Source organism: Myotis brandtii, unplaced genomic scaffold (assembly GCF_000412655.1).
Source record: "Myotis brandtii unplaced genomic scaffold, ASM41265v1 scaffold668, whole genome shotgun sequence".
In the NCBI taxonomy this organism is placed as follows: Eukaryota; Metazoa; Chordata; class Mammalia; order Chiroptera; family Vespertilionidae; genus Myotis; species Myotis brandtii.
The window spans coordinates 4,773,662-4,800,086 of record NW_005370597.1 but is presented as its reverse complement, the minus strand read 5'-3'; the positions used below and the strand labels follow the sequence as shown (position 1 = coordinate 4,800,086).

The 26,425-nt window shown below is 40.9% G+C and overlaps 1 protein-coding gene across 1 annotated transcript in view; it reads right to left on the bottom strand.

The window, feature by feature from the left end:
• The window catches only part of ARHGAP26 (Rho GTPase activating protein 26), a 409,256-nt gene that overhangs the window by 153,603 nt on the left and 229,228 nt on the right, over window positions 1-26,425 (bottom strand). Inside the window, exons 14-17 of the mRNA XM_014529049.1 lie at window positions 22,876-22,950; window positions 6,552-6,639; window positions 4,874-4,932; window positions 3,291-3,396 (exon numbers count right to left, since the gene is read on the bottom strand). Coding sequence (XP_014384535.1) covers window positions 3,291-3,396; window positions 4,874-4,932; window positions 6,552-6,639; window positions 22,876-22,950 — 328 coding nt within the window. The remainder of the gene's footprint in view (window positions 1-3,290; window positions 3,397-4,873; window positions 4,933-6,551; window positions 6,640-22,875; window positions 22,951-26,425) is intronic.

The window sequence follows — 26,425 nt, the reverse complement described above, 5'->3', positions numbered from 1 at the left end:
CGATCAGCTGCCTCCTGCACACCTCCCACTGGGGATGTGCCCGCAACCAAGGTACATGCCCTTGACTGGAATCGAACCCGGGACCTTTCAGTCCACAGGTCAACGCTCTATCCACTGAGCCAAACCAGTCACAGCTATTTTAATAGGGCAGTGCTGTAAATGAGCTATACATAGAGTTTAAATGGAATTTGGAACTCGGCTGGGTGCCAAAAAATCTTTTCAGACCTAAATACACACTTTTTACTGGACCCAGCAGTGCTCATTTACACCAAGACATTTCAAACCTGGGTGCTCCAGAGGCTAAGCACACAGCACGCTGAGAATCTGAGTCTGTGTGTTCTAAGGTCAGCACTGACAGACTCAAGTTATAGGCAGGAGAGCTCACCTATAGGTAATTTGTTAATGGTTAAGTTAACAAAGCAATGCCATATAACCTCATAGAAAGAACCTCGGAGAAATTCTGTTAAGTATCAAAGACAACATATAATGCTCCAGAATTGCTATAAAATAACACTAGCAACAAAATTGGTTTAAATAGAAGGTTAAAAAGTCAAGGTCGCAGCTGTAACCTGCATATTCCAGCTGTAGGTCTCCTGGATTAGGGACAAAGATGGACTGAGTTGAATGGGATTAGGAGAGCAGAGAGTGGAACATGAGGGAGATAGTGAAACATCATCCACCAGGAGATGAACAGGCTCAACTGTTCAAAATTGACCTTAGGGTGTTCTTTTTTTCTTTAAAGAGTCCTAACAATCCTCAGGGCATTTTAAACATGGGAAAATTCAGTACTAGCTCTGCTGGATCACCCCTTACTCTTGGTCTCTCTCAGTGCAATTAAGATCTCATCACAAAGGCACAGCTTAGAAAGCCCATTGCTTTCAGCTAGTTCCTAATCTCCAGCTGCTCCTAGCAGGCTGAGACCTTCCTAAGACCCAGTGACCAGAAAGTAGTCAGGAGCATCCCACACATGGTTGACTGAGTATATACCTGGAACTTCCTCTGTTTGGGTGCAGGCCTCCCAAGTACACACAGGTTTGCAACAAAGATCTAAATGGGCTTTTCCGTTAACAAATGCCTGACCGGGTTGTATGGAACAGGCATCTCAGAGCATCTGATGTTACTTTTTAAAGCCCAGTTCCCATTATTTTCTTTGACATTTTGGGGGCATTCTCCTTGCAAACTGGCATATTCTCTGCTTTGCTTTGTTTCTGAACATGGATAAATTGGGTTCCCGGAACCCACCAGCAAGGTACCCAAGAATTCAACTCAATTCTGACACTGTTTACATGCAGATAGTATCAGATTCCATAAGACTGCTCCTCACCCCAATACACACACACACACACACACACACACACACACACACACACATTCAGACGCTGGACACAACCCCAGGACACAAACCCAGTTTACCTGTGCTTTTGAATGACCAGACACTGGTTGGAGGTTCCAACGACCCCCCTTCAACTCAGAATGCCAATCCCAAGTCCAAATTGTCACCTCTATTTTTGACTCACATACATATATCAGAAGTTCCTTTAACAGCCTCCTTGGGTTCTATTACTTTGCTAGAAAAGCTCACAGAACTCGGAGATACTAGATCACTGGTTTATTTTAAAAGGGTATAGCTCAGGGGCAGCCAGATGGGAGAGATGCATGGGGCAAGGTATATGGGAAGGAGTGCAGAGCTTCCATTCCCTCTCTAGGGAGCCACTCTCCCAGCATCTCCACATGCTCACAACCTGCAATCTCTCTGAACCCCATCCTCTTGGTATTTTACAGTCTTCTTTACACAGTCAGGCCATTGGCCAATGGCAATTGATTCAACTTCCAGCCTCTCTCTCCTCCCCATAGGTCATGGGTGGGGTGGGGGATGCAGGACTGAAAGTCCCATCCCTCCACTCACAAGGTTCCTTCCATTGGCAACCAATCCCCATCCTCAAGTGCTTTCCAAAAGGCAACTCATTAACATAACAAAAGATACCTTTTTCACTGTCAACACTTAGGAAATTCCAAGGCTTCAGGAAGCTGTGAGCCAGGAATTGTGGGTTAAGACTAAATATATATCAGAAATATATTCTGGTTGTATTAATGGCCAAATATATATTTCTTATGAATCACAATATTGCAATGCAGTTCAAACTGCATGGCAAGAAAAACATTTGACCAATAATAGAGCAACCTTTGACTGCCCAGTAACTTCTCACCAACATGCAAATCACTCTTGTTTCTTCATACTTAGACCTGTGGAAATCTTTTTGATAACATATACTCTCTCTCCAAAAGGTAATATCAAGTGGTAGGTATAAATATGAAAACAGATCATCATAATCTCCCCCAGCAAAGTATCAACTTACACCCCTCTCCCTAAAAATGACTTAATGGCATGAACAAGTGTAGGAAAGGGCCAAATTTACAACACATCAGTTCAGTAGAATGTGGGACTTAACAATTTAGCTTAACTGTTACTCTGTCTTTTCTTATGCTCCAGTCTCCTATCAAGAACATTCATCAGTCAATGGATGGTTAGAACATACACATGCGCAATAATTGACACAACAAGGGAAGACAGTAAGGCCATTCTGAAAAGGGTCAAGTAACAGTAAACACAAAAAAACCATTCCAAGAGTAAAAATATTCCTACCAGGAAAACCAAGCCCCCATGGAATGCTTTGATTATCTCAGAGGGCAAGTGGGCATTTGCCAAAGGTAAGTCCTTTATTCTCTATACTTCTTCAAAGACTTTAATACATGTAATTTTAAAAATCAAGAACATTGTAGATAAAAGAGAACCTACTAGCCATATTTGACAGATGAAGAAATTAGGAATAGAGCGGTCACTGGTAAGTCCAGGGCTGGTTAGTAGCTTGTTAAGAACAGAATCAACTCTACCATCCAGGCCTCTTTACTTCAAATCCAAGGTCTGTAAACCCACAACATACTCCTGTTCATCCTTGATCGTCAAAGAACATGTAACTCCTGAAAACTCTGCTTGGTGACCTTATCATGGAAGATGCCCTTGGCCATCACAAGAGCTAAACCCCCTGAAAACTCTGCCTGGAGGCCAGGTTGCATGGGGCACTTCCCCAGCCCACTTTTGCAAAGACCATCTGGCACTTGCTGTTGTTCTCCACTGCAGTTAACATTTCACACATTTCTTTCTTAAGCCTCTAGCATACCTGATGCAATAGTGGAAGAGGCAAACATAAGCAGAACTGAGACCAGTTTTAGGGCTAAGATAAGAACTTTCTAGAGGTGAGAAAAGAGCCAACAATCAGCTTCCAACTTACTTTGCCAAGTGGTTCATGAGCAGCTGTAACATCTGGCGGTTTTTCTCTGGGAGCCGATGAACAAGGCTGTGGATTTCAGACACCCGAGACTCCTGATTCTCCAGCTCTGCAAAAGGAGGAAGGAGGTAAAATTTGATGTGTCACAGCTAAATCAGTTTACAAGACAAAATCAAAGGAAGACAAAGGTTGGGTACTGACAGACTGAGGATTTCTCAAAGGATTAAGATCCATGTTCTGTGCCCTCATGGCTAGAATGACTAGATCTACAAGTGCTTGTAATGGTGCTTTCTGTAACAGAGTTCATTTACAAAAATGGCCATCAGAAAAATCAAGCCAAAATGATGACGTGATGAAATGGAACCAGTCAGCTGCACATTCAGAGCAGGAACAAACTGGGGAGCAGCTGACTACTTAGAGTGACGGCTTCATTTTCAAGGAAAGAAGGAACTTTATGCACTTGGCAAGTGATAAACAAATCGTGAACAACATTGCAAATGTCTCAAATATCAAAATAACACCTCAATGCAGCATCAGAGAAATCAAAGGAAATATCCAGTTATCCCCACACCATGTGTGACAGCCAGCCTGGCGAAGAAAAAAGAAATGGCACATCAATATGCGACTCTTTCTGCCAACCTGTAACCTAAAGCATGGCCTGCCATGTTCTCTTGGTTGAACTTGCATAAGTGGCTCCACTTCTCTGGGAGGGTTAATTAGAGAATGGGTGCTATGGGTTAGGAACATCTCTGAGGAAGAAATCACATAAACATCTTCACTTCTAGCTTTCTCCCATGCCTTTTCCCTCCATGTTTGAAGGGGGAAACTATGACTAGATAAGGCCATCAGAACATTAGATGCTACTACCAGTAAATTAGGCCAGTAGTACCTACCACAGTAACAAACTGTGACGGCTTAAAGGAAGCAGGGAGAGGCACAGGCTATTGTTGTAATAGCATTGTGGGGTTTCATGCCAGATTTAAATCTGACAATCTTCCTGCCCCTACAGGAGGCCTGCCTCACGTAGACAGATTCCAGTGTACCTAGGGTAGCTTGCATCTAATCCCTATGTATTTTAATACCAGTAGTATGACGCCAGGAACCTGGATGATATGGCTGAAGAATGATAGGAAGCTGTCAATAGAAGCCATGACAGAAAGCAGACTGGCGAGTTATATCAATGGTGTCTCTCATTCAGGGAAACACTTCCAATGCTCAATGTAGGTTAGGTGCGAAGTATGATTCATTCTGCAAAATGCTACTCAAGGGCTGGGGAAAAACCCAAGGAGTCAGAACTCCAATCATCAAAATTAGAAAGGCAAACCTGCTTTTCTCAACTTTCCCCAACCCTAAAAACACACTTTGGAAGTTTCTCTCCTCTATGGTAAATTCAGCGTAGCAGCAAGGCCCTTAGCAACTCTGATTTGGTTTCGTTTTTATTTCTGTGTCGAACTCATGAGCGTGTACGTGGGTAGTTTACATGCAGACAACAAAGAGTTAGATAATATTTATTTTGGGATACTGACTGTTTTTGAAGTAGAAAAATATATTCCCTTCCCCTTAAAACTGACAAAAAGAAAACTTACTTGCTGCTTTGATGAAACTTCTTTGAAACTGGTACATCATGAGTGGCCCTGGAAGCATTCTGGAATAAAAGGTTATATATTAGTTAGCTCAATCAAAACAATCAAATTTTTCTCTCTACATAGCAGCCAGGACATTGCCAAACTGTTCTCAAAGACAAAGATCATAGGGAAGCAACAGCAGCTCATCTGAGTCCAATTTAGTTTCCCTTCTAAAAGGTCCTGAGATTTTACCTGAAATTTTCATTCTCTCTCCTTTTTAGGGAAAGAATACAACTGTCTCATAGTCACAACTAGAAAAGAACTGGTACAAAAGCCTAGCACAAACCAAGAGATTTCCTTTTCAGTCAGTGACTCACCCATCAACAAGAGCATCTTAAAGCACGCCGGAAATACAGGCAACTGGCTAAACATTTGCAAAAACCTGTACTTAAACTCTCATCTCCCCAGCACCTTGTTATTACAATCAGCTCATCTGTAAATACTATGAGGGACTTTGTAGGTATTTTTGTGGCAAATTCACTGTGGAGTTCTGCTGGAGAATGCCAAAGAGCTAGAACCCCTAACACGAGGCATGAAACAATCAAATTTTACCTGCTATTTTTTGAAAATATGTTTTATGCTTACTGTCCATTAGTAAATCACTATCAACATGCAAAAAGAAGTGCTAAAGGCAAACCTCTACAACATGGTTTTGTATAAACTACAATGGCAGTATTGAGGGTATGAATATTTAATGAATATGTTAAACTGTAAACTTGAGGTTTTTTCTAATAGTCCAAATAATAAGCTTCTCAACAGACTATACATATACCTGGCTCAGATTTTATTTTATTCTCATTGCATCTCCTAATTCAACTCGTAGTCATCACTTACATTATATTTTATTCTTGACATCAAGATTCTTCTATCCATTCCTCAATAGCCAAAAATACCAGTTCCTTTCCTCCTTTGCTTTTGAGACAAGGGCACCTTTATAAAACCTAGACACCCCCAACCCCACCTTCCTATGTAAGAACTACAGTTAATAACTATAATATGCCTACCCTTCAAGAGCAGCATAAATTTCAATCTAGTCCTGAAATTGAGATGCAGATAGCTAGTCAATCACCCACTCCCTTAATAAGTGAGGGAGGAGTAGGAAGGTAGCAGTAATACCACATATATTATTACAGGAAAACAGTCTCTTCCGCAATACAGTGATATCTTCCAATCCCCGCTGAAGGAGTCAAAAAGGAGTACTGCTAAGTTCTCATTTTTAAGGATCGATGTCAGCAATTTATTCAATCTGCAATGCACAAATCTATCAAAATACAGAGGGCATGTAATCATGCATTCGCAACAGAATGGGATGGGACTCCTTGTGTTTTTAATAGAGTCTTCAGGGATTTCAGGAAATACCATATTTTAGGTTCTGTTAAAGGCTAATTGTCATCGTAGCTTCTCATAAAAAACAAAGCTTCCTAAAATCACTCGTGGCACCACTGCACAATGGCAACCCATCAACTATGGATGATTTACAATCGAAGTGACCAGCTGAGCTGACTACACCCACACCTAAGCTGTTTCCACATATCAAACACCCACCCAACAGTTCTCCTGAGGCTGAAAATAAAACTGCTTTCTTCCTGATGGCCTGATAACAAGCTGGCACCCTGCCCTGCAAATGGAAAGTCCCTACCTTAGGTAGGTCTTCAAAGCACTAGTGATGGTCTTGATCTCCCATTCCGCACAGATATCCGTTTCTGTTTCAGAAGCTGTTTTGGGGTCTAAAACGAAGAAAAGACAATGTGAGAAGTGGAGCAGAAAATACGGCTAAGAAACAGGCACATATAAAAACATTCAGCCTCACTACTAACCAAAGAAATCCAAGTTAAAACAAAATGACACCTACTTTTTTGCCAATTAAATTAGGAAAATGTTTAAAAATCCAAATGTCTATTGCAGCAAGAATGCAGTGAAACGGATCCTCTCATAACCTGCTGGAGGCAGTAGAAATAAATTCAGCATTTGAAAATCAATTTGGCAACAGTTACCAAGAATTATAAAAATGTTCATATCACTTGAACTGGTAATCCCACTTCACACAATCTATTCTTAGGAAATAAGATAAGGCATGAGAAAAGTTACAGAATACCCTGAAAATGTTTAACACACTTAAATGTCCAATAATAGAAAAATGATTAAGTCAATTATGGTAGATCTACTTAATGGAATATTATGTTGCTTTTGCATGATAATGATGGCTCCTGAGCAATATGAAAAATGATTGGATTACCAGGTAATAAAAAAATATGTAGCAAAAATATCATGATTTAAAAGTTTGTGAGAAGTTCATATGAACAAAAGCTGAATGGAAATACTCTAAAATTAAAATAGTGGTTGGCCCAGAGTGGTAGAATTATGATTTTTATTTTTTTCTAAACTATGACTTGATTCCATTACTTTTATATATTTTTTAAAATTGCCTTAAGCCAAGCAATGCAATGAGAGCCACCATAACTGTATTGGCTCCTGATCATGTCTTTTGTCCTCCTTGCATGGACTTTTAAACAAATGGGTGTATTTTAAATAAGTGTGTACTATTTTTAAAAAGATAATTATTGCCCTAGCCAGTTTTGCTCAGTGGATAGAGCGTCGGCCTGCGGACTGAAAGGTCCCAGGTTCGATTCCGGTCAAGGGCACATGCCCAGGTTGCAGGCTTGATCCCCAGTGCGGGGTGTGCAGGAGGCAGCCGATCAATGATTCTCTCATCATTGATGTTTCTATCTCTCTCTCCCTCTCCCTTCCTCTCTGATTAAAAAAATATAAAAATTAAAAAAAAATTTATTGTAGTCTTCCTGAGCTGCATACAGGCAGGTGAGAAGATGAGGCAGAGGTCGGGGAATATGACCTGCTTCACAAACCAGCCCCATCTTCCCACTGCCCAGGTAGTAGGAAGTGGAGACTTTCAGCGCATTGTAGGGAGGATCCAGCGTCCTCCTACTAAAGCCTAGAGCAGAGGTCCTCAAACTTTTTAAACAGGGGGCCAGTTCACTGTCCCTCAGACATTCCACACATGCGCACTGCAGGCCCAGGACGAGTCGGCTGCTAAGCAGGACAGGCAGCGGCGGCAAAAACACCCGGCGGGCCGGATAAATCTTTTCGGCGGGCCGCATGTGGCCCGTGGGCCGTAGTTTGAGGACGCCTGGCCTAGAGATTTGCCTCCAGCTCCCATTCCTTTTCCTTTCTGCACAGCACCTCTTTTTCAGTTGGAATGCTACCCTTTTCTCACAACTACTCCACCTGCTCAGGTGAGGCTCTACCCTTCCAGGGGTGGGGAATGAGATTCAGGACAGACCAATCAAAGTGCAGCATCTCTATGGACCCAGGACTGGTTCAGGGATGGCCCAAGATCCAAGTCAGTTGAATGAGAGTGAATGTCATGGTTTTTTTAGGAGCTAGCGGAAAGGCTATCTGCTATTTCCTGCTGGGCTTGCACCTGGAAGAATTTTTAATTGCTCTAAATACCAACACATGGAGCCTGAGCGTGAGTATAAATGACAAAACCAGAGATGAGAGAAGCAGAAAAAGTGGGTCTGGTGACATGGTTTGAGCCCTTGTATCTCGCCATGCTTTTTAATCATTGGAGCCAATAAATGCCTTGTTTCCTGAAGCCAGTTGAGGCCAGATGTTCTGTTTTTGTTTTGTTTTGTTTTGTTTTATAATCCAAAGAGATCTAAACGACACAGCAGGCAAATAGAGACAGCCACTGGATTGTCTCTTTCTGGATAGTCTCTAAGAAGAAAGGGCCAAAGAGCCTTCCAGCTGGAAAGGGGAATGAGTCATAAGTGGGCACGGGGAAAGAACCCACTTTCATCCTAGTAGGAAGCCAAACAGTCAGGAGTGGCTTAAGGATTTAGGCTAATCCTCAGGTGAAGGCACAAATCCAGCCATATGGCTCCTAAAGGCAGCACATCTATGTGTTTGTAGGTGACCGGGCAATAATGAAGTCTATCCTGTCACATGCAACAAACAAGGAAGAACCCAAAGAGCATGATTTCATCTCTAGGCCCTACACAATGGGAAACTCTATAGAGTTCTACCACAGCCAATTTCTGAAAAGTGAACGTGTTCACTTTTCTCCAAGTATCTAAAACCTCTGCAGCTTTAATTCTTTCCTTGCTCTGTCATCTCACATTCCCTTCATGGTTTCTTCCTGCGTAAGTGTATGTACCAAAACACTTTGCTTAGCATGACCTTTTCCCCTCCCCGTGACCAAGACACATGGAGAGCTGCCACACTGCGTGGGTTCTGGACGTGAGACAAATGTTACTGTACATTTTTCTGAGGAACAAACCGACTTCTACCCTAGAAGAGTGAACATGACACTAAACAAGCAGCAGTTGGCAGGTCTGGGAGCTGTGAACTGTTCCATGAACCACATTTAGCAAACTAATGATTAGCTTCCACTTCTTCGGGCTCTGTAACCAAAGGAATATTGTGTAACATTACAGAGAGAAGAGTCACATTACAGCCGGCTAAAGGGCTTTTTATAGCACTGATGAGGCAAGGCTCATAACTTGAGCACGTCCATTTTAATTCAGTTAATATCCCAACTAAATTGAAGACAGCCTCCCAAGCTAGCTCATTTTCAGAAAGTGCCGCCGATTTCCACACCTCCCTACCAATGCTCCACTCACTCACAGAAGATTCTGGGTAGCCTCTGAACAAGAGGCAGAGATAAGATGCAAAACTTTCTTCAGAACTCAGTACTTGTCTCCCCACCATGTCTCTTGACGATTACAGTGCTTAGTAAAACTGCCCTAAGCCAGAGGAGCAGTGCAACGAACAAAAAAGCATCATGTGGGTAAAGCAAAACGAGTGGACTTCTTCCTTTACTTACTCCCACATGATTTGGAAAAACAGGAGACACAGACTGAAAGCAGTGTTTACAGGGAGAGGTGCTCCTAGAACTGTCACACCAGGTCAGTCTCAAGACCCATGTAGTCCACTGTTGTGTTGCTGACAAAAACACGAGGGACCATGTGGAAGAAATATGAGGAAAGTCACCTATGTACTCCTACATTTCCTAATAATACATTTAACATGTGCAAATTAAAACTTTTTCCTTTAATTGAGAAGGTAATATATGCACCTGGTAAAAAACAACAACAGTCAAGCAAAACAAATAGATATACATTATTAAGCCTTTCCTATGCTAGAGGCAACTGCTAATATCAGTTTTGTATGCATATGCTCTCTCTAAAAGTATAAACAAGCAAAACAGGAATACATACAGCTTTTTAAAAAATATGTTTTTATTGATTTTAGAGAGAAAGGAAGAGGGAGCGAGAGAGAAATATCTCGCATATGAACCCTGACCAGGGACTGAACCTGCAACCTGGGCATGTGCCCTGACCGGGAATAGAACCTGTGACTTCCTGCTGCATGGAAAGACACACTGGCTGGGGGACAGTTCGATGATTTTTGATAAATGTAAATAATCATGTAACCATCACCACAAAATATAAATAATTTCCATCACCCCCCAAAAAATTAGCCTGTGCCCCTTTTATAGTCAATCCCCTCCCTCCAACTCCAGCCCCTGGCATCCACTTTCACATACACAGTATTTCTGAAATCCATTCAAGTTGTTATATGTAGAATCCTTTTATTACTGAGTAGTATCCAATTTCACTGATATGCCATAATTTGTTCATCTATTCACTAGCTGCTGGGCATTTATGTTGTTTTCAATTATTGGCTGTAATGAATAAAGCTTCTATAAATATTTTAATACAGTTTTTATATGGACTACATTTTCATCTCTTGGGTAAATACCTAGCAATATAACTGAGTAAAAGTGTGTCATTAGAATAAGAATGTTTAACTTTATCGGAGACTGCCAAATTGTTTTCCAAAATAGTTGGGCCATTTGCATTCCCACCAACAATTTGAGAGTTGCTTCACATCTTTGTCAACACATGATATCGTCATGTGTTTAGTTTGGAAAATCAATGATTCTCTCATCATTGATGTTTCTATCTCTCTCTCCCTCTCCCTTCCTCTCTGATTAAAAAAATAATAAAAATTAAAAAAAATTTATTGTAGTCTTCCTGAGCTGCATACAGGCAGGTGAGAAGATGAGGCAGAGGTCGGGGAATATGACCTGCTTCACAAACCAGCCCCATCTTCCCACTGCCCAGGTAGTAGGAAGTGGAGACTTTCAGCGCATTGTAGGGAGGATCCAGCGTCCTCCTACTAAAGCCTAGAGCAGAGGTCCTCAAACTTTTTAAACAGGGGGCCAGTTCACTGTCCCTCAGACATTCCACACATGCGCACTGCAGGCCCAGGACGAGTCGGCTGCTAAGCAGGACAGGCAGCGGCGGCAAAAACACCCGGCGGGCCGGATAAATCTTTTCGGCGGGCCGCATGTGGCCCGTGGGCCGTAGTTTGAGGATGCCTGGCCTAGAGATTTGCCTCCAGCTCCCAATCCTTTTCCTTTCTGCACAGCACCTCTTTTTCAGTTGGAATGCTACCCTTTTCTCACAACTACTCCACCTGCTCAGGTGAGGCTCTACCCTTCCAGGGGTGGGGAATGAGATTCAGGACAGACCAATCAAAGTGCAGCATCTCTATGGACCCAGGACTGGTTCAGGGATGGCCCAAGATCCAAGTCAGTTGAATGAGAGTGAATGTCATGGTTTTTTTAGGAGCTAGCGGAAAGGCTATCTGCTATTTCCTGCTGGGCTTGCACCTGGAAGAATTTTTAATTGCTCTAAATACCAACACATGGAGCCTGAGCGTGAGTATAAATGACAAAACCAGAGATGAGAGAAGCAGAAAAAGTGGGTCTGGTGACATGGTTTGAGCCCTTGTATCTCGCCATGCTTTTTAATCATTGGAGCCAATAAATGCCTTGTTTCCTGAAGCCAGTTGAGGTCAGATGTTCTGTTTTTGTTTTGTTTTGTTTTGTTTTATAATCCAAAGAGATCTAAACGACACAGCAGGCAAATAGAGACAGCCACTGGATTGTCTCTTTCTGGATAGTCTCTAAGAAGAAAGGGCCAAAGAGCCTTCCAGCTGGAAAGGGGAATGAGTCATAAGTGGGCACGGGGAAAGAACCCACTTTCATCCTAGTAGGAAGCCAAACAGTCAGGAGTAGCTTAAGGATTTAGGCTAATCCTCAGGTGAAGGCACAAATCCAGCCATATGGCTCCTAAAGGCAGCACATCTATGTGTTTGTAGGTGACCGGGCAATAATGAAGTCTATCCTGTCACATGCAACAAACAAGGAAGAACCCAAAGAGCATGATTTCATCTCTAGGCCCTACACAATGGGAAACTCTATAGAGTTCTACCACAGCCAATTTCTGAAAAGTGAACGTGTTCACTTTTCTCCAAGTATCTAAAACCTCTGCAGCTTTAATTCTTTCCTTGCTCTGTCATCTCACATTCCCTTCATGGTTTCTTCCTGCGTAAGTGTATGTACCAAAACACTTTGCTTAGCATGACCTTTTCCCCTCCCCGTGACCAAGACACATGGAGAGCTGCCACACTGCGTGGGTTCTGGACGTGAGACAAATGTTACTGTACATTTTTCTGAGGAACAAACCGACTTCTACCCTAGAAGAGTGAACATGACACTAAACAAGCAGCAGTTGGCAGGTCTGGGAGCTGTGAACTGTTCCATGAACCACATTTAGCAAACTAATGATTAGCTTCCACTTCTTCGGGCTCTGTAACCAAAGGAATATTGTGTAACATTACAGAGAGAAGAGTCACATTACAGCCGGCTAAAGGGCTTTTTATAGCACTGATGAGGCAAGGCTCATAACTTGAGCACGTCCATTTTAATTCAGTTAATATCCCAACTAAATTGAAGACAGCCTCCCAAGCTAGCTCATTTTCAGAAAGTGCCGCCGATTTCCACACCTCCCTACCAATGCTCCACTCACTCACAGAAGATTCTGGGTAGCCTCTGAACAAGAGGCAGAGATAAGATGCAAAACTTTCTTCAGAACTCAGTACTTGTCTCCCCACCATGTCTCTTGACGATTACAGTGCTTAGTAAAACTGCCCTAAGCCAGAGGAGCAGTGCAACGAACAAAAAAGCATCATGTAGGTAAAGCAAAACGAGTGGACTTCTTCCTTTACTTACTCCCACATGATTTGGAAAAACAGGAGACACAGACTGAAAGCAGTGTTTACAGGGAGAGGTGCTCCTAGAACTGTCACACCAGGTCAGTCTCAAGACCCATGTAGTCCACTGTTGTGTTGCTGACAAAAACACGAGGGACCATGTGGAAGAAATATGAGGAAAGTCACCTATGTACTCCTACATTTCCTAATAATACATTTAACATGTGCAAATTAAAACTTTTTCCTTTAATTGAGAAGGTAATATATGCACCTGGTAAAAAAACAACAGTCAAGCAAAACAAATAGATATACATTAAAAGGCTTTAATTGAGAAGGTAATATATGCACCTGGTAAAAAACAACAACAGTCAAGCAAAACAAATAGATATACATTATTAAGCCTTTCCTATGCTAGAGGCAACTGCTAATATCAGTTTTGTATGCATATGCTCTCTCTAAAAGTATAAACAAGCAAAACAGGAATACATACAGCTTTTTAAAAAATATGTTTTTATTGATTTTAGAGAGAAAGGAAGAGGGAGCGAGAGAGAAATATCTCGCATATGAACCCTGACCAGGGACTGAACCTGCAACCTGGGCATGTGCCCTGACCGGGAATAGAACCTGTGACTTCCTGCTGCATGGAAAGACACACTGGCTGGGGGACAGTTCGATGATTTTTGATAAATGTAAATAATCATGTAACCATCACCACAAAATATAAATAATTTCCATCACCCCCCAAAAAATTAGCCTGTGCCCCTTTTATAGTCAATCCCCTCCCTCCAACTCCAGCCCCTGGCATCCACTTTCACATACACAGTATTTCTGAAATCCATTCAAGTTGTTATATGTAGAATCCTTTTATTACTGAGTAGTATCCAATTTCACTGATATGCCATAATTTGTTCATCTATTCACTAGCTGCTGGGCATTTATGTTGTTTTCAATTATTGGCTGTAATGAATAAAGCTTCTATAAATATTTTAATACAGTTTTTATATGGACTACATTTTCATCTCTTGGGTAAATACCTAGCAATATAACTGAGTAAAAGTGTGTCATTAGAATAAGAATGTTTAACTTTATCGGAGACTGCCAAATTGTTTTCCAAAATAGTTGGGCCATTTGCATTCCCACCAACAATTTGAGAGTTGCTTCACATCTTTGTCAACACATGATATCGTCATGTGTTTAGTTTGGAAATTTTAGTTATTCTAGTACATAACTCATTTTTTAAATTTGGTTTTCCTTAATGATTAATGACATCAGCCATCGTTTCATGTGCTTTTTGGCCATTTGTATATTTTCTTTGGTGAACTGTTTGTTCAAATCTTTTGTCCATTAAAAAAGGGGGGGTTGTTGTGTTCTTATTACTGAGTTGCAAGAGTTATTCTTAATATATTGTGGATAAAAATCATTTATCAGACATATTTTGCAAATATTTTCTCCTGGTCTGTAGTTTGCATTTTCTTTTTCTTAATATCTTTTAAAGAACTGGAGCTTTTTATTTAAATAAAATTCAGTTTATCAGACTTTTCTATTATAGTTCCTGCTTTTGTGTTTCATCCAGAAATCTTTTCTAAACCAAGATCACAAAGATTTTCTCCTTTGTTTTATTGTAGAATTTTTATAGTTTTAGCTCTTAGGTTTAAGAATATGATGCATTTTGAGTTAATTTTTGTACATAGTTTAAGATAAGGGTTGAGTTAATTTTTTACCCATATGGATACCCAATAATACTTGAACCATTGGTTGAAATGACTGTCTTTTCCCTATTGTACCATTATCAAATATCAATTAACCATATGTTCTATTTTTGGTTTCCCTTGTCTGTTTCATTGATTTATATGTCATTCCTTAGGAAACACCACATAATCTTGCTTTCTTGCATTTAATAACATTCTCCATTCCATTACATCTTTGAGGAAGCAGTTTATGTAAGTATACTATCCTCTATGTAAATACGACTTATTTTCATTTATCTTACAGGTAATTCTTTCAAGACAAGATTTAATAGAGCAATACAAAAGTATATTTGTTTAACTCTATCATATTATTTTCTCATTATAAAAGTCATACATCTTAAAAACTTTAATCACTTCCTGTATTTTGTGCCCAAGAATTCTACAGCCGCTTCTGCTCTGAAATCCAAAACTTCCTACTGTCTCAAGTCCCTGTCTTAGGAGAACCTGCCTGAAGCATCCCAATAAGCAGAGATGAAGGTGGGAGGAGCAGAGGAAGGTGAGTTTCTACGTAAGGTCTCTATCTTCTGGGAATTGCAGGTAGTGATCCTTACTACCTCCCAGAAGGATCACTCCCCATCCAAACAGCTACTATCTCCCAGTCCTGGCCATGATTTCTCTGCTCCCCTTTACAGGTGGGTAAAATTGGAAGTTCACTTCTTGCCTGGCTTTGCTGCTTCTATAAGGCTACAATCTTCAAAGTCTAGGGCTTTCCCACTCATAACTAGGCAAGCCTCTGGTCATGAAGAATGTCTATTACTTCAGGATATCTTCTGAAAGAAGTCCTTACTTGCTTTTATTTATGCTACTCTGTGAAAGGGTATGGAGATGAAGGGCACAGAAAAAAACAAATACAGACATTCAGGGGCCCAGAGTTGTAAGGAAATATATAGTTCATGGCTGGATCAGAGGTCAATGGGTGAGGTGTGTTGCTATAATTTACTAGTAGTGCTTCAAAGCAGAGCAATTTAATCCTTTCTGTGTGTTCTCTGTAGCACCAACCTGGCTTTAAATAATGGTTTTTAAAAAAGGAAAAAGTTATAGAATAAGATAAGAAAAAGTAGCCACACTGAATTTGCCTTCCTTCACCACTAAGGTGAAATACTAATAAAGATGGGGGAGGGGGGAGGAAGGGGAGGGACATAAAGTTTCAACAGCACAGAACATTAGGCTTATGGTCACCAGAAGAATATCCATCAGCCAAAGCCCAGGTGAAGACATGAGGAAAACCCACTTGGAGGAACAATGAGATAGGCCAGGGCCCTCCACCTACCCTAAAGGATAGCCCAAGCCACGCTGAAGATGAACGCCAGGCTGCACTGCCCCACCCCAACCCAGCACATACGCTGGGGGAAGCTGCTTTCTGAGTGGCCAGAATCATGTTGAAATTACAATCCAGGCAGTGAAATTAGACTGGGGACAGAAGTGGAGGATGTCCCTTTATACCAAGGGAAGTGAATTCAGAAGGGGGAAAATCCTAAAAGAAACATGACAGTGATAAGGGAAGAACCTCAGCATACTTCAGATTAACCAGGAATAAACTCCACTTCTTCCAGAACCAGGATCAAATAGTAGAACCAGGAGAAACCTATTTGGGCATACAGGTCCACACTAAATAAAAAATTTAAGAATGCCAGGAAGTTGCATGGAATCATGTACAACACTACCCAATTTCGTAAGAGGATGACTCCAACAGCATTCAGAAAAAGAGGAGCAGAACAAGGACAACCTCTATCTACAGTGAATTTAACTACAAAGATTTATAAACTTCTCCGAGTCAGGTTTGGTTAAACAGAAAATAAAAAAGTTGACAAAATACTTGTTGGCATACAATATGGAGACAGAAAAAAAAAGCACTCTAAAAATATTCAGAAACACCTGTTCTGTACTCTAAATAAAATTCAGAAAAATATGGATGCTGTTAAATAAGACATCAAATAAAAAAAGAAACAGACTGAAATAACAAAGGCGACAGCTGAAAGGTAGAAATGAAAACAGCTAAATAAGTAAAGTTAGTAAAGATGCTGAAAATACAATTACAAAATTAAAAATGTGCATTATAAACAGTAACAAAATCAACCAAAAGAAATTTAAATTAATGGCATGCCCATGGGGCACAAGTTTGATAATTTTTGCTAAAATGCAGAGAACTAGGAGAAAAACAAACATTAAAAAGGTGAAAACGACAATATATTTTTTAATTGAAAATTGCATAATAACAAACAAAAAGCTTGCTTTTCTCTAGAAAAATATATGTAAGAACTCCTTCATCAGACCCCAATATGTGCAAAAGAATGACTGGTGATATGTAAAAGTAATGAAAAGGGGGAACATTTCTCCTGATACGGTTATTGGTCAATCAAATAAGTATTTGAGGAAAAGGCCAGTTAGCTCCCATTTTGAATGAATAAATCCCAGGTGGATTTTAAAGAACACAAAAAGGTTTGGTAATCCTGGAACAGGGAAGGTCTTTTAAGATATAACCCATCTAGGAAAAAAGACAGACTTCATAAAAGATTGGACTTCATAAAAAATATAAAATATTCACAAGACAAAACAAACAAAAAAATACCATAATTAAAGTTCAAGATAAAAGATAAGCTGGAAAAAAATATCAGTATAGCCTCCAAATATAAACAGATCTTAACACCCAAAGGTGACTACACCAATGGGAAAGCAGGTTAAGAACACTAACAGGCAATTCATGAAAGGAGAGCTGTAACTCAGCAAGAAACATGGGGAAAATGTCCAAACTCACCCAGATTTACAGATATGCTTCACCAAAAATGAGATTAATTTTAAAAATATATTTATAATTTACGTGCAAAAAAGTAATAGAGATGGCAAGGAAAATTTGGGAAGATCAATGAAGGGCCTTAAAAACATGTACATAACTTGACCCAGCAAGTCACCATCTTACAATGAACCCTAAGGAAATCACTAAATACACATATGAAAATTAAAAATAGTAACAGCTAACATTTATTGACTAACGTGGAGGATCTAGACTCGGCAACCCACATGAATCTCTCCATGTAATCCTCACATTGTTATAGAGTCAGCAGCTATTATTATAGATAATGAGATAGAAGACCAGACAGGTTTAAATAACTTGTGCAAAGTTGAACAGGTAGGCAGTGGAACTGCAACTTGTCTAACTCCAAAATGCATGCTCTTAACCTCTGCTATCTATCCTGCCCCTGTGGGGATGTTCATCTGAGTATGTTCTGGAATGATAAAGAATTGCAATCAGTCTATGTATCCAAGAATAGGGGACTGATTAAAAAGTTATAGTACATCTATCTACCCAATACATGGCCAAAAAAGTCATACTCCTACAGAACTTGAATAATATCAGAAAACAGACACTCTGTACTATTACATGAGAAAGCCTGTTAAGCAGTAAATATGCAGCATCATTCCAAATTTGAAAACATTTTTTCCGTTATAGGATATTATACTTAAAAGGTGATAGTGGTATGATAATGGTCAATAAAGATTATCTCTGGTCTGCAAGACTGTTATTTTCTTCTTTCTACTTCTTGTATATCTCCAACTTTCCTACTGTGACCACTTATAACTTTTAATCCAAAAATAAGTTACTTAAATATATACAGGAAGCGATTCATGCAAGCACTGAACAAGCATAAAGCTGATTTATATTTTTAAAATATTAAGCTAAAATTTGGAAAGATTTATCTTTACTTAACATTCAAGGGGAAAGTACACCAGACAGTACATACACAGAAGTTACTCTTTTTCTAGGAATCTGCAAGCTTTCCTGAGTCCTTTTCACTCTTCAAAGACTAATGACCCCTTGCTATCCGGGAGGGGTCAAGGGTAGCTCTTGGTATGACACTAGCATTTGCTATGAGACATTCTGGCAAGCTTTCTTAAGGAATCCCAACCAGTAAAAAGATGTTCTCCAAGCACTGGCTGTCTTCCTCTTCCCACTTAAAGTCCCACAATGTATTAGAAGTACACACAGTAAGCTCAAAGTGATCAAAGAAGTCTTTAATGTTAACCCATACTTTCAATAAAAAAATATACTATTCCACTTTTGAGAGACTCTGACAAATAATCCGAATCTTACACAGTGCCTGGGATGCAATAGGGCATCCAGTGAATACAGATTAAAGGAATAGTGAGGGAAGGGGTTGGTTCACACTTGGCCCAGCTATCGCAGGGAGGGGTTTGGGAGTATAGAAGCCATATTTATATTATACCCTTGGCTAACCCACTCTAGTACCAGTGCCAAGAATTGATGAAGCTGAGAGCCTGTTCACAGAAGGGAGTGGAGGCAGGCCTTGGCCTTAGGTCTGGAGTCTCGCTGGCCAACTGGGTGATTTCTCAAGTCTAAAGCCACACTAACGGGTAGTGAGAATCACAGATACCATTCTCCACTTGTTTGTTTGTTTTTAAATCATCACCTGAAGATACGTTTTTATTGATTTTAGAGAGAGAGGAAGGGAGAGAAAAAGAGAGAGGGAAACATCGATGTGAGAGAGAAACATTGACTGGTTGCTTCCCCTACACACCACAACTAGGAATCAAATTAGCAGCTTAGGGATGTGCCCTGACCAGTAATCGAACCCACAACCTTTTTTGGTGATGCTCCAACCAGCTGAGCCACCTGGCCAGGGCTCCACTTTTTTAAATTTTTATTTCATTTTTCAATTTCTGTTTATATTCAATATTATTTTTGTATTCCACTTTTTATTAGATCTTGCACTGGGTTCATTTCTCAGCTCTGGTTGAACCTCAGTTTGGATTCTAGTCTATCTGCAATGTCCTCCTGGGAGAGGCAGCAGGCCTCATGACTTTCAGCTGCTAGTTATTAGTTTTTCATGACAATTCTCAGATGTCCATGATCATTTTGTCTGTCCCTGGGAAAACGAAGGAAGAAAAAAGGACAGATATCTTGCTGGAGGGCCACAAATAGAAGTGATAAAAACAAGATCTTTTCCCACCACTCTTAGCTTAGCACAACTGAGCTAAGGTGTCTCTCTTTTAGATTAGCAAACCCATCTAAATCTCATATTTCATTAGTGTTGCCCGACAGAAAAATCTGTCATCTTTGAAATATCTCAGCCCCTCCTGCTCCCTTGTATCCAGTTGGTTAAAAAATCATGTTGATTCTCTCTCTCCAATCATTTTGAGCCTGTCTTTTTTCCTGACCTCAGAGCAGCTATTTGGTTCAGCCCTTGATGGGGCATGCTCTGCCTACTATGTTGCAACTGTCTTCTTCCTCCAGGTCTTTCCATGATCAAATACATGCTCCATATTGCTGCCAGTGTTACCCTCTTCAATCAGCATCTGATCTAGTTAACACCTGTGTCAAAAATACTTTTGCTATCACCCACCAGCCATTTCAGGAAAGCACTCCTCCATAATTCTGTTAGTAATCCTGCTCAGTCCACAAGGTCCTGTGGACTAACCCCCTCCCCAGCCTATCCCTCTACCACCCTCACAGAGGTAACTCAGGACCACCAGAAATAGGCACAGGATCCAGGCCATCTGGATCCATCTGCTGCAGGTCATGTGACTCGTCTGAGATTGTGAAATGAATCATGTGACAGACTGGCCCTATACTGATCAAAGTCCGCCCTGGGACCTTCTGCCAAAACTGTCGAAAAAGACACTCCCTTCTCAGTGATGTAAGCTCCAAGGACTGCTGAGACAGGACTATCTGGAACATTCCAATGATGAAAACAGCCAATACCAAGACAAGCAGAGGTCACAGATAATGAAAGCCAGAGAAATGAGTAGGAAGGGCTCCCACAAATGTAAAGATATCATTGGAACCACCAGACCCTACTGCCATATTGGCCTTACCAACTATGTGAGCAAATAAATGCCTTTTATTTTCCCTTTAAACTATTCTGAATTGCCTTCTTGACACTTTTGTGTGTAATAAAGTCCTAACACACACAACTCCACTACTTAAAAACTTTTAACAACATCTTATTTCCTACAGAGAAAAACAAACTCCTTAGCTAAGTATTCAAGTTCTTCAGCAAAAGGGGCCATCTCAGCTTTTCAGCTTTAACATTCCTGTCCCAGCCTGAGTACTTTCAAATATTAAAATAATAAAATCATTACTCTCTGGTATAGCCACCACAGACCCTGATTTCTGCCCCTATGCCATTGCTCATACTTCCTGATTCTGAATTATTCTTCTATTCTCTCCTTCACTACTGAGTCTTCCAGATCCAGCTCATATTAGGCACCAGGATCATATTTTACACCATAGTTTTCATATGGATGCCTATCTCCCTCCTACTGGACACTTTGCAGGCAAGGAATGACTCTTTCTACAGTTTCATCCCTAGCACTTGACCATCTGCTTCCAAGAGCAGAAGCTCCAAAACTGTTTGCAGCACTGCTCACAAATGAAAGACCGAGGACTGATACCTGTTAGACTCTTAATTCTGCCTTACATTAGAATTTTTTGAAAGTTAACATTATCACCATACAACCTAGTAATTGTATTCTTGGGCATTTATCCCACTGAAACAAATTAATGTTCATATAAAAACCTGTATACGAATGTTTTATAGCAGCTTTATTTGACATTTCCCCAGATGGGAAACAACCCAGATGTCCTTCATCAAGTGAATGGTTAAACAAACTGTGGTGTATCTATATAATGGAATACTACTCAGCAATTAAAAAAAAAAAACCTATTGATACAAATCTGAAAGGAATTATGCTGATTGAAAAAAAGCCAATCCCAAAAGATTACGTATTATATGATTCCATTTATATGATTATCGTGAAATGACACCATTTACAGAAACGGAGAGCAGATCAGTGGTTGCCAGGTGTTAAGCATGGGGGTGAGATGAGGGCGAGGCAGATGGGTATTGCCATGAAAGGGCATCACAATGGCTCCTCATGGTGATGGAACTGCTCTGCATCTCAACTGGATCAATATCCTGGTTGTGATACTGCACCACAGCCCCGCAAGATGTTACTATTGGCGGAAAGTGGGTAAAGGCACACAGGGTTTCTCTAAATTATTTCTTACAACTGCATGTGAATCTATAATTATCTCAAAATAAACAGTTAATTTTTAAAAATAAACTAACCATATCCCAAATCTGAACCAAAAAACAGATTCCCAAGGAGTACCTTAAAATAATCATAGTTTCAAGCAAAAGATTTCATTGTGACTAGCAATATAGTAGAGTTTTGCCTACAAGAAGCAAGGAGCTCTCTGGAAAAGAGGTAGAGAGTTGTTCTCGTCAACATGAGAGAGGAGAATTCTTTACGTACGAAAACTATTTTCAGAAACTGGAATGGCAAATGAAATGTCAAATACTAACAAGAGAAGTGCCCCTGCCCAGAACCCTGAGCAGGGCCCCTGAGTGACAGTCCATCTCTCCAGGCGCATGGCTGGGCCTCCATGGGGATGAAAAACAGCCACTGATGGGTGCAATCTGATCTGTTTGCCATTTAGGTCCATGTGACTCATGGAGGCTGGTGCATTCATATCTAAAAATACAGGAAATCTGCAGCCTAGGCAAATTTGGCTCATTGGTTCATGGGTTTTTGATTTGAACATTGCACATTCTGAGATAGTAGCTTTATATTTATATGGGCCAGCTGCAAAAGAGGTTCTGCTGCTCAAACGAGAGACTAGGCTGAAATCTACAAGCAAAGAGAATCAGAACTATCTGCTTATATACATTTTATCTGGGCACCACATGACCCCTTCTCTTTAACAGGGAACATGAGACCAGAGGTCCTTTGTAGACTAGAGGGATATCTTTCCTCAGGCCCTGGGTGTGCCCCACTAAATGCTTGTCTCCAAACAGGACAGAGGGAGTCATGAGCTATTAAAGACAGAGTAGGGTGTGGTGGTCACATGAGCCACCTAGTGCCACTGGGACTGGCAGTGGCCAAGTCTACAAACAGAGAGGGTGTGGTGTCTTGGACCTGCCATTTTTTTTCGTCTATTCCCACTCACTACCCCTTCCAATGATTCCTGCAGCCATGCCAATGGTGAGGGAGGCAGCTTATTTCTGGGAGTTACCTCTTGGAACAACCTGATTCCTTCCCTATGGGCTGTCCATATTCAGGGACCTGGTGACTTTTCAGGGGCCTGTCTGGCAGAGCCAGAGCTGCACTCACCCATCAGGACACTCAGCAACTTCTGCACTCTGGAATTGACCCCCACGATTCGGTAGAGCCCCTGCTCATTAATACCTGAGAAGAGAAACAGTGATGATTTAATTAGAGGTACATCAAAACACAAGTCAAGCCAACCCAGCCAAAAGCACTGTTTTCATTTTCTCGTTCCTTCTAAAAGCCTCTCTAATTAAAGTCCCCTGTCACTCAGCTCTGCTCTTAGCGAAGGAGTGAGATTGGTACAGCTGTCTAGGATTTCACGGGTGTGCTGCACACTTCAGCCCTCATGTTAGTTCAGTCATCAGAGGGGAAAGAAACCTTTCTCTTCTGTTGCCAAAAGCAGCATCTGAAGAGTTTTGAAAGATGCAAAATATATACTTTTAAATAGATCATAAGTTAACCAATTTTTTAATTTAGAAAGCCAAAAATGACATGATAAAAAATTCATACTTCACAATTTATTTTCACAGAGAGAATGAAAATATTGAGCTGTAAGGCAAAGACATTTTTAATTTTGGAGAATGTTTGCCAAGACTGAGAAATTAGAAAACCCATTCTTTTGTAATGTAAATATTCATTATATAATAAAAGAAGGACCACCTTCATTCAACCCAAGGAAATGTGCAACTGAACTAGAAGGGGTTTACCTTCAAACACCCAAACAAAAAACCCCAAACTAACCCACCTCAGTACTTTGTTCACATAAATACAAAGATGAGATCACCACTGTATCATTTACCAAAGGGGACAATTCAGACCAAGTGATGTAAAATGACTTTTCTCCTGTTAGTCCTAGGCCCATCATATTTGATACCTTTCTCCCACTTCCTGTTTTATCCCGAGGTCCATTTTCAACCACTAGCCAAAGAGAACTTCTCAAAACGTAAATCAGTTCAAACCATGTCTTTTCTTATAAACCTTCCAGTAGCTTCCCATTGCATTTAGATCACAATCAAACCTTACTGTGCCTACAAGGTCCTACATGATTGAGCTCAGGCCTATCCCTGACCCTAGCATCAACCATTCCACTCCGCTCCAGCCACACCAGCCTTCCTGTTACTCCAGCAAATCAAGCTCAGGCCCCCAGTCAAAGCCTTTTCTCCACCTGCAACCCTCCTTTCCTAGATTTTTCCATCATTCAGGTCTCAGCTTAAACACAACCTCTTTAATGCATCCCATACCAACACTATTGGCCAGGAACTGGCCCTGTTTTTTTTTTTTCTTTATAGCAGTTAATATCTAAAATTATCTTTATTGGGTTTTTTGTATATCTTTCTCCCCCCACCTACAATGTAAACTCATAGTACAGTGATTCTGTCTTCCTCACCATTGTATCCCCAGCACCCAGATCAGTATATGATACGTGACAGAATAGAATGAATAATATAGTGAATTATACTCTGATAGAGCCACTACTTTGGAGTCAAAACAAAATTTCCTGAAAGAAATGTGGGAAAATGCTGATTCTACAACACCTATCTAGAAATGGAATTCATGAATAAAAGCAAGTGGTCTGGAATGAGGGGCCTCCACAGCTAAAACAGATCTATAAAAGCATGGCATGATCCCGCATGGTTCATGGCTAGGAGACGCTGGTCAAAAACTAAGGAATGGGCCCCAGGTTACTCAGTAGCAGAACCATTATTCAGTGATGGGGTGGCTTGAAGGGCTTCTCCTTTCTGAAGTGTTATCTCTTTCTTTTGTCCTTGTGCTTTCCTGGAATTTGACACAATCCCGACTCCCATTGGGCAATGATTAATGAACCCCAGAGAGCATGGGAGGTCTGGTCATCCCTGGTCACCACAAATATGTATGTACATACATGCACTGCAGTAAGGAAATAGCCACTTCCTTCATGCATTTATATAAAAATGGCTTTTAACTCACTGTCTTTATGTCCTCTTGGAGCTAAATGAAAACTTTCTCAGAAGTTAAAACATCATTTTCGGAAGCAAAAGCTAAGAGACCAATCCAGTTGGTGACCCTCCTCTTCCTCACCACTTATCCTGTATATTTTCTGACTTCACATCAGAAAGAGTCATCCTCCTGAGCTATGGGTATGCATTTATCACACTCTCTGTGAAGGGTTTTAAATGATTAGGTCTCTCTCTTTGTTCTGGCTGCTGAAAACTAAGCAGCAGACAGGTGGCCCACCGCAGGCAAGTATATGAAGGTGCCTGGGGAGCAGAGAGGAGGGGGGTTCTGTTTTGAACTCACTTTTGGCTCCATATTTATGCCTCTACTTTTATTAACCCTGGAGCTCTTATATTTGATTCTTTTATTTTTAACCATCTGTATGCCATAAGTGTCTACAGACGTAAGTGGCGGACCTTTATAAATTAAATTCAAAATATTGTGGCAATTAACTGGTTAAATAAAAAGATTTCAAAATGCCTGTTGAAAAATTGTCTTAGTTATACCTACTTTTAAAAACTTAGAAACTGCAGTTGTGGAAAACAGATAAATCAAAAGAAGAAGGCAAAAACAGCAGAGAGACTCACTGACAACAAAAAGATAGCTGGGTAGGCATGACTCTCCCCTCGCCCCGCCACCCCCAGAATGGGTTCATGCTTGGCAGGCTGTTTTAGAACCTGCACTTTTCACTTACTACATATAACCAAAACCTTGGGTGTCAATAAATATATTTCCACTGCATTTTTAGTGATCCAGAGTTTTTTACTGCATGAAAGTAGCACTGTTGATTTAACCAAATTTTGAGACATTTGGCCAGTTTCTGATTTTTAACCTTAACACCTTTCTGTAAACATTCTTATAACTGAACCTGGCCCATGTCCTTATTTCCTCAAGATCCACTCCCAAAATGTCACTTTATATTCTCTGGTTATATATTACACTAGAGGCCCAGTGCACACAATTCGTGCACGGGGGCGGGGGTGTCCGGCAGCCCAGCCTGCACCCTCTCCAATCTGGGACCCCTCGGGGGTCCCTCTCACAATCAGGACTGCTGGCTCCCAACCGCTTGCCTGCCTGCCTGCCTGATTGTCCCTAACCACTTCTGCCTGCCAGCCTGATCAGCCCCTAACCATTACCTTGCCGGCCTGATCGACGCCTAACTGCTCCCCTACAGGCCCTATCGCCCCTAACTGCCCTCCCTGAAGGCCTGGTTGCCCCCAAAATGCCCTCCCCTGCAGGCCTGGTACCCCCCAACTGCCCTCCCCTGCAGGCCATCTTGTGGCGGCCATCTTGTGACCACATGGGGGCAGCCATTTTGTGTGAGGGTGTGGCAGTCAATTTGCATAATACCTCTTTATTATATAGGATTATCCTTGCAAACTGCCTTAATTCTTTATTGAAGAAAGGTATAGTAGAAATAAGCAAACATTTTAAAATGTTAGTACATCCTATCTAATAAAAGAGAAACATGGTAATTAGCCGTACCTCTGCTACCCTTCCCATTGGCTAATCAGGGAGATATGCAAATTAACTGCCAACCAAGATGGCGGCCGGCAGCCAGGCAGCTTGAAGCAAACAGGGAGGCTTGCTTGCTTCAGTGACAGAGGAAGCCAAGCTTCCCCGCCTGCCTTGCCGGCCT